Genomic DNA, 18,140 nt, shown 5'->3' with positions numbered 1-18,140 from the left:
TTAATTCATAAGACTTTAAGTGCTCTGGGTGTGACAGAGCACTTCCCGAGCCTCTGCCTCCCGAGGTCTTTTCCTCAACTAGCACTAACCTTTTTAGTTAAATTAATAACTCATTGTCTATATGAGCTTAGAGGATGTTAAGTAATCGGATTATGAGCTGATAATCAAACCAAAATGGCTGGTGCGTGACGGGCAAACAACCTTAGGAGGCAGTGGCTTGGGAAGTGCTCTGTCACACCCAGAGCACTTAAAGACTTATGAATTAAACAACTGATTTCTCAGTAATACAGCAACAGATAGAAGATTTAAAAAGGCTGATGAAGATAACTTTAAGATCTTCACGCTATTATTTGTAATTTGCAACCTTTGGGGGTTTTTTTACCTCAATATCAATGGTATCATAAGTGAAAATGAGCAACTTTGTAATATATCTTATCAGAGAAATCTGCTTCTTTCTCCTCCCAGATTGATCTTTATCTCTCAATTTATGAGTACAATTTGTAAAATCTGTTTTCAGAGAAGACACTTTCCTATTTCTGAGATATGAGATTACTATTGGTGCTCATAAGATTCTATGGAGGAAAGAGCTAGAGGCAGACAAGACACAGATGTTCTGTTGGACGTTCTCCTAAAGGGACAGTTACAGTTCTTCATAGAACTTTATGAGCACTAATCATCTCCTATCTCAGTAATGGGAAATTCACTGAATACAGATTTTACCCTTAAATTGAAGCTTTTGAGAATGACTGAACAGCCAAGGAGGAGAAAAAAACAGATTTCTCTGATAAGAAAGATTGCAATTTTTTTTTATTTTCACATGATGAAAACGACAATTACACTTTAAGTGCGCTGAGCACTTAGTGCCTCATTTGCATATTAATTTAAACACTGATTTTTCAGCACTGAGGAAACAGACAGCAGGTATAAAGGTGTCAATGGATTTAGCTTTTGGAGGGGAAAGGGAGGCTGCTCTTACTAACAAATTCCCTTTAACACATTTATTGTAAAAATTAAAATAACCTACATGACTTTTCTATTTTATTTGTCTTTGTTTTATCTAATGGGGGATTTTTTTTTGTCTAATCTCCACCATTAGAGCCTCAATATGGTTATACGTTGGAGATTGGAGCTTTGTCTGATCTTCAACATTAGAGCCTAAATATGATTACACGGTGAAGATCGGAGATTTGTCTGATCTCCACCATTAGAGCCTAAACATGGTTATATGGTGGAGATTGGAGCTTTGTCTGATCTCCACCGATAGAGCCTAAATATGGTTATATGTTGGAGATCAGAGCTTTATCTGATCTCCACGGTTAGAGCCTAAATATGGTTATATGGTGGAGATTGGAGCTTTGTTTGATCTCCACCATTAGAGCCTAAACATGGTTATATGGTACAGATCAGAGCTTTGTCTGATCTCCACTGTTAGAGCTTAAATATGGTTATACGGTGAAGATTGGAGCTTTGTTTGATCTTCACCGTGGAGATCACAGCTTTGTCTGATCTTCTACATTAGAGCCTAAACATGGTTATATGGTGGAGACCATAGCTTTGTCTGATCTCCACCAATAGAGCCTAAATATGGTTATATGGTGGAGATTGAAGCTTTGTCTGATCTCCTCCGTTAGAGCCTAAATATGGTTATATGGTAGAGATCAGAGCTTTGTCTGATCTCCACTGTTAGAGCTTAAATATGGTTATACGGTGAAGATTGGAGCTTTGCCTCATCTCCACCGTTAGAGCCTAAATATGGTTATACAGCGGAGATCAGAGCTTTATCTGATCTCCACGGTTAAAGTCTAAATATGGTTATACGGTGAAGATCGGAGCTTTGTTTGATCTCCACCGTTAGAGCCTAAATATGGTTATACGGCGGAGATCAGAGCTTTATCTGATCTCCACGGTTAAAGCCTAAATATGGTTATACGGTGAAGATTGGAGCTTTGTTTGATCTCCACCATTGCAGCCTAAATATAGTTATATGGTGGAGATCAGAGCTTTGTCTGATCTCCACCGTTAGGGCAGAACTGTATATCACTGCCGGTTTGATGCTCCTTTTTGCGCGACCACAGTAGCAGCAAAGCTTGCGTGGTTCAGCTACTGCCACAAACCTCTTCACTAAAATTCTAGTGGATAATGTGAAGGTTTTGCGAGTCTATTCCAGAGGACGGCAGGTTCACGCAATCACTCCAACCATCCCTGTGTATAAGCCCCCATCTGTACTGTGTTAGTCAATGCTACTCATGGACAAGAAAGGATAGCTACATTACGTCTCTTAGGTCTCTTCAAATCTACTGTCAAGAGATCTATGACATGTTCCACGATGGATATTGACTTGCTGCCTCCAGTACTCGCCTCACAATCACTCATGGTCGTTGCCATTATGAGTCTTGTAGCGTATCTAAGTCGAGGGTTTATTGGACTTTAACTCAAGGACCTTTAAAATCCCCTCGAGAATATTAAATGTCAGGAGCTAAGTGATAATTAAAAAGCATGGCTTTTCACTCCAGCTCACGTCTGTTGTTGTAGGACCGGGGTGTAGCTTTGCAGGCAGGACGTGCTGAGAGTTGTACTTATTGAGTTGTATAAATCTGATTATCAATATTAAGAAAAAGATATATAGATTTTACATTTAAGTTTTATGCAGTTTTACTGAACAATAGGAGAGAAGAGATAAAAGTTGATGTCTCATCACCAGAAACTCTTTTAATATGGCTTACTAGGACTTATGGGCATTCCCTGCCCGGGATCCCTCTCCATATGCCAGCGCAAACAACCCTTGGTGGTTGACCTTGTCCATCTACGTATGTCCAACTGAATACTACAGGGGAAAAGACCAGTTGAAACGTTTCACAAAATATTAGCTGTTCTCTGGTGGCTTAAAAAACAAAGCTTATCTTGGGGGCCATACTGTACAATCGGGCGGTATGAGGTAGAGTATTTATCTATGTATTCAGGTCCATAAAGTGAAACTATGGATTGTTTGAACATCTAAACTTATTTTTAGAAATATTTATGCAACGATAGCAAAGTAAATCTCTGTTCTGCCCCACTAGGTTGTACTGGCCTGAGAAAGGACCACAAGATTCCTACGTCAATTACCTATGAAGGAGCCCAAGCAGAAAAGAACTGATGACATGATGCAGTAGGTGGGTCCCCATCAAGATACCTTGGTCTGGTATGTCTGATCATTGGGACATTTGAGCAGCTTCTATCAGCGCACGAGTGGAAGTTGCCCACAGCCTCTGAGTCAGTCCTACTTATCCTAAGCTCCAGTCAAGGGACAACTGGATGATTTCCAATGTCATAGTTTCAAGGTTGAATGTAGACATAAGTCCCTCAAGTTTAACCCATACTCTAACAAATTGACCCAGAAGAAGTCAAAAAACCCAATGACACAGATGCTATTTGTTCTATATTATGGGAAAATTTCTTTCCCAACTCCACATACAGAATCAGACCAGTTCCCTGGATCAACGTTCCATCACAAAATCTAGTGCCCATAACCTGTAAAACTATATTTTCCAAGGAAGTCATCCAGGCCTCCTTGTACTTGTTTATTAAAGCTCAAACTAAGCTCAATGAATCACATAGAAGGTAGTGGATAGACAAAGATCAATATGGACCACAAACGACCCAAGGGCCTTGTGTTGATCTTCCCTTCCATGGTCTTTCCATACAATTTAGGACAATCACCCAATTTGCAATTGCTTAAAATGTAGTTCAGTTGGGGACAAGGGTCTCACCAACAGGTGTTGAACCAAACAAAGCTTGGCACCCTTTCTCCATGGGCCCCATACTAGATGTACATTCTGCTACTACTGTATGTATAACAATATAGACAACAATTTACAAAGAACCAAAGAACAAGACATTTTCTGGAATGAAGTAGCTTACCTACAAATGTAATCGCCCTTGCAAGCGTCTAGTGGGGCGAGGCAGTTGGGCTTCTCTTTTGACTCATAAGAACAAGCCGGAACGATGGTTTGCCGCCTCCGCTCCGCACAGGCAATGTCTTCACAAGGGCAGAAGAGCAGTTCGCTGGTATACTCAGCCGGGACTCGGTCAAAAAACTTCCTCAAGGCCTTGTGACACTTGGAACGGTTGCAAGAGTCAGTCCGTGGCATGGGACGTATGCACAGGCCTACATACTCTGTTCGTAACTTCTGGCAAGTGGGGTCCACGTTGCAGGCTTTTGCCGCATCAAGGCAACGATTCACTTGTGTGACTTCATTCTCAGACCCTGGAAAAAGTGATAACGTAGAAACTGAGAAATGGCGCAGTGAATGAATTACGAGAGCGTCAGTAATGCGGCCTCATGTCAAATTAGAAGATCTCAAAATGTGCACTTCACGTCTGGTCCACAAAACCCAGGTGTGACTTTCTTTCAAGGTAACCACCATTTAAGCGCATGAAACTTAAGTTGCTTTGCAGTATACTGCCTCTCCACATGACACAGACCTGACTTCCTCTCTAGATAACCACCATTCAAGCACATGAGGTTTGAACTGCTTTGCAGTATACTGCCTCTCCACATGACACAGACTTGACTTCCTCTAGATAACCACCATACAAGCAAATGATGTTTTAACTGCTTGGCAGTAGACTGCCTCTACACATGACACAGACTTGACTTCCTCTCTAGATAGCCACAATACAAGCAAATGATGTTTGAACTGCTTTGCAGTAGACTTCCTCTTCGCATGACACAGACTTGTCTTCCTTTCTAGATAACCACCATTAAAGCGCATGAATGAAGTTTGAGCTGCTTTTCAGTAGACTGCCTTTCCAGATTGCACAGACTTGATTTCCTGTCTAGGTGACCACCTTTTGAGCACATGAAGCTTGTAATAGACTGCCCCTTTTTTTCAAGGCGTACCTAGTAATTTGTCATTAAAATATTTTATTTTTTCCCACTAGAATACAATTATTTACGAAAATTCATCATGAGTGTACAGCCAAAAGGAAGAAAGGAAATAACAGCTTAATTGTATAGATGCGATTTTCCCATATTTGATATTTTATCTAACTTCCAAGCATTTGAAAAGTATGGGATCCCGATGTACAGTCATATTGGGTGGCGACTGCTGAAATCACCCCCCCCCCTTGTCCCATTAAAAATAAAACAATTTATAAAAAATAAAAATACACATATTTGGTATCACTGCATTAGTAAAAGTCTGATCAATCAAAATATAATATATATATACCGATCGGTAAATGGTGTAACAAAAAACAACAATAGAAATGGCAAAATTTCATTTTTTTTAGTCGCCAAAATATTGCAATAAAATGTAATAAGAGGCGATCAAAACATCATATCTACTTCAAAATGGTATCAGTAAAAACATCAGCTCGAGGTGCAAAATATAAGCCATAACTCAGCGCCATATCCCAAAAATGAAAACTTTACAGATTTTGATAAAATGGCGACACAAGCAAATTTCAATTTTTTTTTTTAAATAGATGCATGTTTGGTATCTGCGTAATTATACGGACCTTGGGAATCACATTGCCAAATCAGTTTTACCATACAGTGATCGTGGTCAATAAAAAACCCAAAAAACAATTGTGGAAGATTTGCATTTTTTTCAACACATTTGGAATTTTGTTTGTGCTTTCCACCTTTTTCCAACCACATGAAAAAATGAATGGAGTTATTCAAAAGTGCAACTCGTTCTGCTGAAAACAAGCCCACATATTGCTATGTGGATGGAAAAATAAAAAAGAAGAAAGGGAGGGAAAAAAAAAAAAAAAAAAACCCCTGAAGTTGGCCTCGGCGTTAAAGGGTTAACAGGTTCTTTGTTTTCCTGCATGTTAAACTATGATGTGGTCTGTGGTCATAAATCAACTGAGAAAAGTAAAAAAAGGAGAAAGATGAAAATAGTTACAAACTCTGTCATTAGACCTTCAGAACAAGATCACTGGAACACTGACAGATTCTCTTTTAACCTGTTCTGCAGTCAGCAATGGCTGCCTCAACAAAGAAGCTATAGGAGGCGAACGATGCAAAAATGTATAATGAAACCGAACTACAAGTGTAGTGAAATATGTATAGGTATGAATGTATGTCTAGCAGTAATTTAACATTTTAACATATGTCCTGAGACTGCAGGTCTCACAGGGGGTCACATCATATGTTATCCTGAGAAGGCAGTCTGCTGTCTCCAATCTCGCCAGGGGGTCTTGCTAAGAACCAGGAAGAAGGGGAAACGATTCACACCTTCTGGCCCTTTTAAAGAGAGATGTCAATTACAGCCTGACACTATCTATCTATGAGAAATGTTACACAAAGAGTTTCAGAGAAAATAATATATTCATTGGTGGAGCGGCCATGGTCCAGTCAAAATCCAGCAATTATAATATTAACCTGAGAGGCTGGTCTAGAAATTTGACCTCCAGGTTGACTCTATAAATTAGGCCTACACACAAAGAAAGATGTTCACATGTGAGGGCATCCTGGAAGCCGATGTGATCCATTCCATATTTCTCCCTCCCTCAGGGACAGAGAATCAGAATGCAAAGTTTGATATTTCTGTAAGTTTTCTCCCTTTATTTTTATAACTGTTTTTGCATATTTGTATGTCACTTTTCATTCCTATATTTTTATACCCTTTTTATTGTAAGCACTGTACCTTTTCTATTAAAGCTTAAAACTTTAATAAGTCTGAACATCGATGCTCTAAAGAATCCATAGCCTTAAAGTGTGTGAGCCGTATGATTGGCAGACAGTAGAAGTAATATTTCCGGGACTCATCCCCCGTGTGTTCGGTGACTGGTGGCAGCGTGTATGAGCGGGTGTGTGGCCTGGGTCGGTGTGTGATTTATGTTCCCATTACAGCATAGGACAGAGGTTGAATGCTGGACTGAGAGAGAAGGGATAGATTAACCCTTGCAGGCGCAACCCCAGTCACGTGCTGAGAAGCGGGTACGTGACAACAAGCAGCAGAAATCTTGAGAAGGTTATATACAGAACCACCATCAACATAAAAAAATGTAATAAAGTAGCTTGTCGTAGACAAAATTTAAAATCCAGTAAGACATCTCCGGAGAGGGGACATATCACCCTCACATTGAACATATGGGATTGATTATGGTTCGGGAGGTGAGAAAGAGCTGACACTTCAATCTCCATTGAATTAGGACTTATGGAATTAATTATATGAGGAAGAGAGAAACTAATTATAACTGGGGAAATGAGAGAACTGCTGAAGTAGGGGCCTCCTGCAGTGACCAGGTAACTACAATAGGAGATCTATTCTGGGGAAAAAAAGACACCTGGCCTGGGGATTCATTTATGGGTCTTAGAAGAAGGGGAAAAAAATGAAAATGCAAAAAAGGAAATTGGTCATGTCGGGAAGGGGATAAAATAAAAGGTGACATTGACAAGGGCGTTCATTGAGAGGAGCGAAGCAAATGGAGAAGTGGATGTCTGATTGGCCTGTATAAACGATCGGTGGAGGCAGCTAGTAGTTCCTTTTGTTATTGTGGTGTTGGTAGCAGGGGCTGACTGGCCCAGGTGGCAAAGAGGCAAATGCCCCCCGGGCCGCTCCCCCAGCTGCTGTTCAGGGCCGGCTGCCTGGTGGTGGCTACAGCCACACAGCAAATTGTGCGCAGCCATGTCTGCTGTACTGTGACGCGGCCGGCAGCAGACACAGCCGCATCACAGTCAGCGCACACGTCTGCGCTGGGGCCAGGAGCTATGCTTGGCTGTCACCTTGATGGCTGCGCAGCTACTGCTCCCTTCATGTTCTCTATACTTCCAGGTTAGGTGTTGGGCATGCGCGATGGCATCCTCACGCACTCGCCGACATGACCTGGATGCTAGAAGCAGAGAGGCACTGCAGGGGAGCGACTGGTGAGGTAAGTATGAAGAACTTTTTTGTTTTCTTTATAAAATAAATTTAATGGTGGGTAACTGCAAGTGATGAAGTGGGAGGTGTAAGGTGACTGCACATGATGGAATTTGGGGGTTAAAAGAGACTGCACATGATGGAGTGAGGGGGTAAGTGGGGCTGCACATGATGAAGGTTGAGTGGGGCTGTACATGATGGAGTGGGGCTGCACATGATAGTTTAGTGGATAAAGGAGACTGCACATGATAAAGTGGGGAGAGGGGCTGTATGATGGAATGGGGCTGCACATGATGATGTGGGGGTAAGGGGGATTGTGCATGATGAAGGGGATTGGGGCTGCACATAAAGTGGGGGGTAAGGGGGACTGCACATGATGAAGTGGGGGGTAAGGGGGACTGCACATGATGAAGTGGGGGTAAGGTGATCTGCACATGAAGTGGGGGGTAATGGGGACTGCACATGATAAAGTGGAGTGTAAGATGGACTGCACATGAAGGGGGGGGGTAAGGGGGGTAAGGGTGACTGCACATGATGAAGTGGGGGGTAAGGGGACTGCACAATCGAGAACGGGACTGCAGGACTGCACATGATGAAGTGTGCCTGATGTGGGACTGCTCATGATGAAATGGAAGAGGGATAGGGGGCTGCAAATGATGAAGGGGCACTGCAGATGAAGTGAGGGGGTGATAGGGGACTGCAATGAATGAAGTAAGGGGACTTCAAATTAAAGTGGGGGGACTGCAAAATGATAAATTCAGTGTGAGGGACAGGGGACAGCAATTTAATTGAAGGTGGGGGGTGGGGAGAGCAAATGATCTAGGGGAAGAACAAATAATTAATTTTAAGGGTGGGGGAGTAAATGATGTATTGAATGTGGGGTAGAGCAGTTGATAATGAATAGAGGGTGAGAGAGAAAGACATGACAATGAATTGGGGCGGGAGGGGCATGTAACTATAATGAATCGGGGTTAGGGTTAGAGTGGTAGGTACATAGTGGGGGGTGTTAAGGATGAAGTGACTGGTAATGAATTGGAGGAAAGAGTACAGGTGCGAATTAATTTATATATTAAATGGGGAAAGTGGCTATTTATAGTTAGTGGGTGCACAGTGGTGGATTATAATTTATATTTGGAATGGTCAGTTAATAATAATAGTTATAATAATTTTATTTCTATAGTGCCAACACTTTACATTTTAGAGGGGACTTGTACAGACAATGGACATTAAGCATAACAATAAACACATAGATCAACAGATACCAAAAGGAATGAGGGCCCTGCTCGCAAGCTTACAATCTATGAGGTTGCATAATAACCAATTATATATTGTTTGTGGGTGCACCTCTGTATTCAGATGTCTAGTGTACACCATGTTCCAAATTATTATGCAAATTGGATTTAAGTGTCATAAAGATTTAATTGTTTTGTTTTTCAAATAAACTCGTGGATGGTACTGTGTCCCAGGGCTCAATTTATCCCTAAAATCAATCTTAAACACATGTGATCATTAGTTTTCCAGGTGATTCTAATTAAAGGAAAACTACTTAAAAATGATGTTCCACATTATTAAGCAGACCACAGGTTTCAAGCAATATGGGAAATAAAAAGGATCTCTCTGCTGCTGAAAAGCATTAAATAGTGCAATGCCTTGGTCAAGGTATGAAAACATTACATATTTCATGAAAACTTAAGAGTGATCATCATACTGTGCAGAGATTTGTGACTGAAACAGAGCACAGACAGAGTTCATGCAGATAAAGGCATAATGAGGAAGGTTTCTACCAGACAAATTCATTGGATAAAGAGAGCAGCTGCCAAAATACCATTACAAAGTAGCAAACAGTTATTTGAAGCTGCTGGTGCCTCTGGAGTCCCTCGAACCTCAAGGTGTAGGATCCTTCAAAGGCTTGCTGTGGTGCATAAACCTACTATTCGGCCACCCCTAAACAGTGTTCACAAGCAGAAATGGTTGCAGTGGGCCCAGACACACATGAAGACTGATTTCCAAACAGTCTTGTTTACTGATGAGTGTCGAGCAACCCTGGGTGGTCCAGATGGATGGAGTAGTGGATGGTTGGTGGATGGCCACCATGTCCCAACAAGGCTGCAACGTCAGCAAGGAGATGGAGAAGTCATGTTTTGGGACAGAATCATGGGGAAACAGCTTGTAGGGCCCTTTAAGGTTCCTGAAGGTGTGAAAATGACCTCGGCAAAGTATATAGAGTTTCTGACTGACAACTTTCTTCTATGGTATAAAAATCAGAATTGTGCCTTCAGGAGCAAAATCATCTTCATGCATGACAATGCCCCATCTCATGCTGCAAAGAATATCTCTGAGTCATTGGCTGCTATGGGCATAAAAGGAGATAAACTCATGGTATTGCCACCATCTTCCCCTGACCTCAACCCTATACAGAACCTTTGGAGTATCATCAAGCAAAAGATCTATGAGGGTGGGAGGCAGTTCACATCAAAACAGCAGCTCTGGGAGGCTATTCTGACTTCATGCAAAGAAATACAAGCAGAAACTCTCCAAATACTCACAAGTTCAATGGAGGCGAGAATTGTGAAGGTGATAACAAAGAAGGGTTCCTATGGTAACATGTGACTTGGCCTGTTAGGATGTTTTGGTGTTAAATAGCTTTTTTGTTCAGTGAATGTGACCTCCTAATGCTGCAAATTCCACAAATGAGCATTTTCAGTTCTTTAAAACAGATCAAATGTTTAGAAATTCTACTGTGCCTAATAATTTGGAACAGTGCATTTTGAGTTTTTATTCATTTTCAAGATTATACTGTTATCATTGGGAGGTTTCTTCAATAAAATTAAATGTATAATCTAACGGGTGATGACTTTTATTAGACTGACTGTCATTTGCACCGATCATTTAGGAAAATCCGAGAAAAATATAATTTGCATAATAATTTGGAACATGGTGTAGAAGAAAGGGAAAAAGTGAGGAATGTGGTCTGGAGGCCGTGCTCTAGGTAACTGTGTTATTTTATGCAGAGATGAGTCCTGGCTGGAAGAAGTGATGGCAGTCTGTGCTGGATGAAAATGAAAAGCAAAGATGAAGGACTTCAGCTAGAGACGTCACTAGTGAGTCAGTGTATTACCTGTACACTGACACTACACTGTATACTATATACAAAGCTCCTGTGTATAATGTCACTGGCAGTGGTGATCACTGTATTACCTGTACACTGACACCTTATACAGATCTCCTGTGTATAATGTCACCAGTGATCACTGTAGTATCTTTACACTGACCGTAAATACAGAGTTCCTGTATACAATGGCACTTAGTATTGTGCTTTATTAAAATTAATGATCAGTATTGTAGTATACAAGAAGTAAAAGGTGTACACTCCCTGACAGAAGTAATGTCGCTTATCCATGTTATGTAAATAAAAGCTTATAACCTGATGTTAAATTCATCCATTGGTTGTATAAATTATTCTTTTGAAAGCTGAAACCTTCCAAAATGTGGTTTAGGTTAAGAAAATAAATTGACATCAATGCAGAAATATTGATTAGTTAATGGACACAGAATGGTCAGATTTTAGCAAGACAAAAGTTTTGTCGCCTGGTCATATAATGCACCCAATCCTAGTTTACATCCTCACCTGTGCTCAGTAAATGATTGGTTATTTAGTGCGTGTGTATAAAAAGAAACCCCGCTCCCCAGACCTTCACTTGAACTGCAACTTAAGCTCTGACAACATGCCAAAAATCCACCCTGCGACCAAAGCCTGAATTATCAAGAGGCTGAAGACCAGATCCACTGCAGAGGTGGCGGGCACCTTTAATGTGTCTCAGCGTCAAGTACAAAGAATTAAAAAAAAGATTTGAAGAGACTGGAGATGTGTTTGACTAGCCCAGGTCTGGCTGACCCCGCAAGACAACTCCTCAGGAGGAACGTTTGTTGGTTAGAAAATCCAAAGCAAGCTCCTCTTCCACAGCAGCAGAGCTCCAACAGGTCTGGTCACCTCAAGTCCCTGTGTCAACTAAAACAGTTTCTAGGATTCTGTCTCAAAATGGCCTCCATGGTCGAATCAGTGCCCAGAAGCCAGCACTAAACAAAAGGCAAATAAAAAAACTGTGTGGCATCTGCAAACTCCCACAGCCTGCTAAATAGATGGACCTGGAAAAGTGGCAGATGGTGGATTTCTCTTCAGTAGAATTACACCACAGCTGCCACAAACACTGCAGGAGACCTACTGGAGCCCGTATGGATCCAAAATACACCCAGAAGACAGTTACATTTGGTGGTGGAAAGATCATGGTCTGGGGTTACATTCAGTATGGGGGTGTGCAAAACATTTGCAAGGTGGAAGGCAATATCAATAGCCTAAAATATCAAGCAGTATTAGCTACCTCTTATATTCCAAATCATAAAAGAGGTCATTCTGCAGCAGGATGGTGCTCCATCTCATACATCCATCTCTACAACAAAGTTCCTCCAGGCAAAAAAGATCAAGGTGCTCAAGGACTGGCCAGCCCAGTCACCAGACATGAACATCATTGAGCATGTTTGGGGTAGGATGAAAGAGGAAGCTTGGAAGACAAAACCAAAGAATCTAGAGGAGCACCACAACTTCATTCACCAATGTTATGCAACATCTATTTGTATTTTAAGTTAATTATTTGTCTGTGGGCAACAAAAATTTTGTCTTGCCAAAATCTGACCATTCTGTGTCCATTAACTGATCAATATTTCTGCTTTAATAACAATTTATTTTCTTAACCTAAACCACATTTTGGAGGGTTTCAGCTTTCAAAAGAATAACTTATACAACTAATGGATGAATTTAACGTCAGGTTATAAGCTTTTATTTACATAACATGAATAAGCGACATAACTTGTGTCAGGGAGTGTATGGTGGCATCATTGGTCTTTGTATAGAGTGTAGTTTCATGTAGAGGTAATGGTGATATTATAATATTATGCAAAGGTGTCAAACTGCATTCCTCGAGGGCAGCTAACAGGTCATGTTTTCAGGATTTCCTTGTATTGCACAGGTGATAATTTAATCACCTGCACAGAATGATTCCAGCACCTTGTGGAATGCTAAGGAAATCCTGAAAACATGACCTGTTGGCGGCCCTCGAGGAATGCAGTTTGACACCTCTGATATTATGTATTCTCTGTGTAGTGGTGTTAGTACTAGGCACTGTGTAGCTGTATTGTTGTGTGTATGTTTGTAAGTAAGCTCCGTTATGGCACCATATCTAAGCAGTAAGCTTGGTTCTGGTACTCTATCAATGTAGTAATCTAGATTATGGTACTGTATGTATGTCGTAATCTCAGTTCTGCTCCAGTTTCTATGTAGCAGACTTGGTTCCATGTAGTAGACGTATTAAGCTCGGTTCTGCTCCTTTATCTCTGTAGTAAGCTCGGTTCTGCTCCCATATCTCTGCAGTAAGCTCGGTTCTGCTCCCATATCTCTGTAGTAAGCTCGGTTCTGCTCCCTTATCTCTCTAGTAAGCTCGGTCCTGCTCCCTTATCTCTGTAGTATGCTAGGTTCTGCTCCCATATCTCTGTAGTAAGTTTGGTTCTGCTCCCATATCTCTGTAGTAAGCTCGATTCTGTTCCCATATCTCTGCAGTAAGCTCGGTTCTGCTCCCATTTCTCTGCACTAAGCTCGGTTCTGCTTCCATATCTCTGTAGTAAGCTTGGTTCTGCTCCCATATCTTTGCAGTAAGCTCGGTTCTGCTCCCTTATCTCTGTACTAAGCTCGTTTCTGCTGCCATATCTCTGTAGTAAGCCCTGTTCTGCTCCCATATCTCTGCAGTAAGCTCGGTTCTGCTCCCATATCCTTGCAGTAAGCTCGGTTCTGCTCCCATATCTCTGTAGTAAGCTCGGTTCTGCTCCCATATCTTTGCAGTAAGCTCGGTTCCACTCCCATATCTCTGAATCTAGTAAGTTCGGTTCTGCTCCCATATCTCTATAGTAAGCTCTGTTCTGCTCCCATATCTCTGTAGTAAGCTCTGTTCTGCTCACATATCTCTGTAGTAAGCTCCGTTCTGTTCCCATATCTCTGGAGTAAGCTCGATTCTGCTCCTATATCTATGCAGCAAGCTCCGTTCAGTTCCCATATCTGTGTACTAGCCTGTTTTTAAAGCCTGTTATCACTGCTACTTTAATGCAGTGGCCAGATATAAGCAGGGAAAAGGAGGGCCACCGCAACTCGAGGGCCACTGCCTTGTGATTGCCCCCCAGGCTGAAAATTGCCAGCCAGCCCCTGGTTGGTAGTGACTGTACTGGGGTATATATATATGTCCCATGCGCTGGGATCAGAGGTTTATACATCATACGCTCACTGTGAGTTCCCCAATACCTGGCCTAGTAGTGTAAGGAGCCGGCGCCTCGTCTTTCAGACAATTGTGTAATTGCACTGACAATTGGAGGCAGCGGAATGGGGTCCCCTGACGAATTGGTGGCGGCGGTGGGATTTGTGTGGTCTCCCCCTGCTGTTATCCTTCACATAGCTGAAGACTCATAATAAGAGTCTATAATGCAAGTCTAGTCGGGTGATTGAGTTTATTAGCACGTTTTTTCTCTTGTGTTATTTCATAGCTCTTTATCACAGATTATTTAGATGGATCACACACACCACATAAATAAAACACAGATCTGCAGACAAACCGCAGTTATTTCATTCGGTGTGAAGAAACATTTCAGAAGGTGTTTCTGCAGCTTGCTTGGAGGGACTTTCATGAAGCTTCCACCAGGCAATCCTTCACGGTACCATATCTATCTTCAGCAATAAATGAATCTCGTTTTATATTTTGCAGGAAATAAGATGAAAACAATAGAAGTCATTCTCATTTAAAAAAATATCAACTGTGGCAAAAATGTGTCCCTTCCGTGTCATCCCTCCCGCAACTGTGCAGTCACTTCTTACATGCATCCAGCAAGCTGTCCTTCCCCACAATCCAAGATGGACGGGCATCTAATGCAGCGTAAGAGGGACCAGCTCGCATTTGTTGTATGACATGTCCGTAGGGGCAAGCATGGACAATATATAACTTCAGAACTTCTCTACTCCTCTTCTCGAACCTCCTTAAAAAGTTTCAGATAACTTTTGAGATGTCCTACAGATATGGCGATTTAGATAATAATATCTTCACAGATCACTTAATCGAAAAAAGCAAAGGTTTCGGACAGACACTGTCTTTCCTCATGCCTTTAAAAGGATATGGACACCTTTTTATTTGCCTATATGCAAGCATTTTGGACTACGAATAATTTTTGCAATTATGTGTTGCATTAAAATTTTTGCATCGTTTGCCTTCTATAGACTATTGTGTTAAACAGTCTATTGCTGGTTGCAGAATGAGTTAAGCAGCTTTTCCAGGCCTAAAAAAACAAGCCCAAAATTATCCCGGTAATGACTTCCTGTGTTACCTGTATTTTTGCTATTTTTTTTTAGCTCCCCTTCAGCCATTCTTGTGGTCTGTTATGGTCTATATTCTAAACTTCCTGCCAGCTATCCCTCTGTGCCTAGGTACATTTCCCAAGAGGCAGAGCTATTCTGTCCCACAGTCCAGATACTCCCATCCTCAGTGTCCGCCCATTCCATCGACAAAGCACCATCTTGAGACTCCTATACAGTCTCAAGATGGTTAAATTTCTGCCCACACAGTTTTTCCTATCCTGGTATACGGTACCCTAACACTCTCCTGCCATCTGTAATGTTCCAGATGCTGACACTGCGGCAACCCAGAACTCAAACAGCCTTAAAAGCCAAATGGTGCAACATTTTTAAGGAAACCTAATTGCAAAAAAAAATGTTTTGCCTTCCTCTAGTGTTAGGGTCGTGACCGACCCGTTTTAGGTTTTAAATGCATACAAATTCTACATACATTTCTTTATTGCATCAAGACTTTTTGACTTTTTCAGGAACTTATTTTAAAAGAAAATACAATAAAATAAAACTATTTTACTAAATTGTAAAATGCTCTTATTAAAATTATAACATTTGTGTTGTTGGGGTCAATTTCGACCCAGGTCTAATGTAAGAGTAAAAAAACAATAATAAGTACCAAAACTGAACTCATAAACACAATATAAACCAACAGCCCACAGCCAGCTCTACCTCCAACAACTTGAGTTAGGGACATGTCCAGGCATGTATGGCCAAATCAGCTTAGAGTTGGTACTTTGCAGAGTATACATCTCCAGTTTACACATGCAACAATGAGGAGAAGATTTGATGTAATCCAAATTCTGGATTATATCTTAGATGATAATGAATCAGAGGACACACAGCAGCAAACTGATACAGATGAACAGGTTTCTGAGGAGGAAGATGATGTGGAATATCAACCGGAAGACACAGACAGTTCTGATCAGACTGATGAGGAGGTCACTGGTGCTGAAGCTGCTCCTGCTGAAAGATTCAAATCCAAAAGTGGCAAGATCAGTTGGAGCTCAGTACCTCCAGATGTACATGGCAGGGCAGATGCTGCAAATGTCATAAAAATGACCCCTGGGATCACAAGGTTTGCTGTGACAAGAGTAAGTGACATCAAGACATGTTTTGATCTGTTTATGCCATTGTCAATAAAAAAAAGTCATTATTGCTATGACAAACCTTGAAGGAAAAAAAGTCCACGGCAACATGTGGAATGACCTTCATTATGATGTCCTGGATGCCTACATTGGTGTTCTTCTCCTTGCTGGAGTATACAAATCCTGCAAGGAGGCCACTGATAGTCTCTGGGATGCATCGACAGGCAGGAATATTATCCGGGCAACAATGTCACTTCAAAAGTTTAAAATGATATCAAGAGTCCTCAGATTTGACAACAGAGACACCAGAACAAAATCTGACAAACTTGCTCCCATCAGGGATGTTTGGAGAAATGGGTGCAGCTCCTTCCACTGATGTACAACCCAGGGCCAGAGGTGACAGTAGACGAACGTTTTCTCCCTTTCCGCGGAAAATGCCCCTTCCAGCAATACATGCCAAGTAAGCCAGGCAAATACGGCATAAAAATCTGGGCAGCCTGTGATGCAAAAACTAGCTATGCATGGAATCTACAGATTTACACAGGCAAGTCTGCAAGCGGCATCCCAGAAAAAAAACAAGGAAAACGAGTAGTCCTCGATATGACTACTGGACTGCAGGGTCACAACATTACTTGTGACAATTTTTTTTACCAGCTATGACCTTGGACAAGAACTTCTCAGGAGAAAAATCACCATGGTGGGCACAGTGAAAAAAAACAAACCTGAGCTGCCCGCTGAATTGTTGCAGATGAAGGTTAGGGCTCCACTTTCCTCAAAGTTTGTTTTTACAGACACCACCACTGCTGTTTTATACTGCCCCAAAAAACGACAGAATGTGGTACTGATGTCCACACTTCACAAAGATGCAGCTGTGTCATCAGGAAGTGACAAAAAGTCCAGAATCATCCTGGACTATAACAAAAACAAAGGAGGAGTGGACAACCTGGACAAGCTGACTGCCACCTACACTTGCCAGCGAATGACTAGGAGATGGCCAATGGTTGTATTTTACAACATCCTTGATGTCTCAGCATGCAATTCATTTGTGTTGTGGACCCACATTCACCAAGGATGGAATTCAAAGAAAAAAAACAAGTGGAGGATGTTTCTTGAGGAACTAGGAAGATCCCTTGTCAAGGCGCACATTGACCAAAGGGAACGAGTGCCCCGAGACCCAGCTGCTGCAGCCTTGGTCCGACAACTCCAGAGCTCAACAAGTGCTTCGTCCACACCCACAGCAACACAAAGAGCATCATCACCAGCATCCTCCTCAACCAGGCCTGCCTCAACATCAACCACAACAGCCACAACCCAAGTGAGACCACCTGATTCTAAAAGAAAGAGGTGTCAGGTCTGCCCTAGCAATAAGGACAGAAAGACAAACACATCGTGCTTCGCCTGCAAAAAATACCTCTGCAAAGAACACACAAAAAGTGTCACTTTTGGCCACACATGCATCTAAATACTAATGCATCTAAAAACTAGTACTTGATTTCTGTTGATTTGATTGCTTGATTGATTGTTGTTTGTTTATTTGACCTAGAAAAGCTACTTTTTAATATTATTGCTATTAATGTTAATATAATTTTCATCTTTTATTTGTATTAAAGTTCTATAAAAAAAAAAATCTGTTTTTTGCCTTTTTCATAAAGTAGTTAGATATGGGTCAAAATTGACCCGTAACACCATAGATGTTAATAATATAAAATATATATATGTATATGTTTTTTACATTTAAGAAATGTGTTCTAAAACCCTTCACTA

At 41.4% G+C, this 18,140-nt stretch overlaps 1 protein-coding gene across 1 annotated transcript in view; it reads right to left on the bottom strand.

Moving 5' to 3' along the window:
* Positions 1–18,140, bottom strand: part of GFRA4 (GDNF family receptor alpha 4) — a 500,869-nt gene that overhangs the window by 12,933 nt on the left and 469,796 nt on the right. The window contains exon 5 of the mRNA XM_077280305.1: positions 3,901–4,246. Within this exon, the coding sequence (XP_077136420.1) occupies positions 3,901–4,246 (346 nt within the window). The remainder of the gene's footprint in view (positions 1–3,900; positions 4,247–18,140) is intronic.

The sequence above is a fragment of the Ranitomeya variabilis genome, chromosome 1 (assembly GCF_051348905.1).
Source record: "Ranitomeya variabilis isolate aRanVar5 chromosome 1, aRanVar5.hap1, whole genome shotgun sequence".
NCBI classification, from domain to species: Eukaryota; Metazoa; Chordata; class Amphibia; order Anura; family Dendrobatidae; genus Ranitomeya; species Ranitomeya variabilis.
This window is presented reverse-complemented; position numbering and strand designations above follow the sequence as displayed.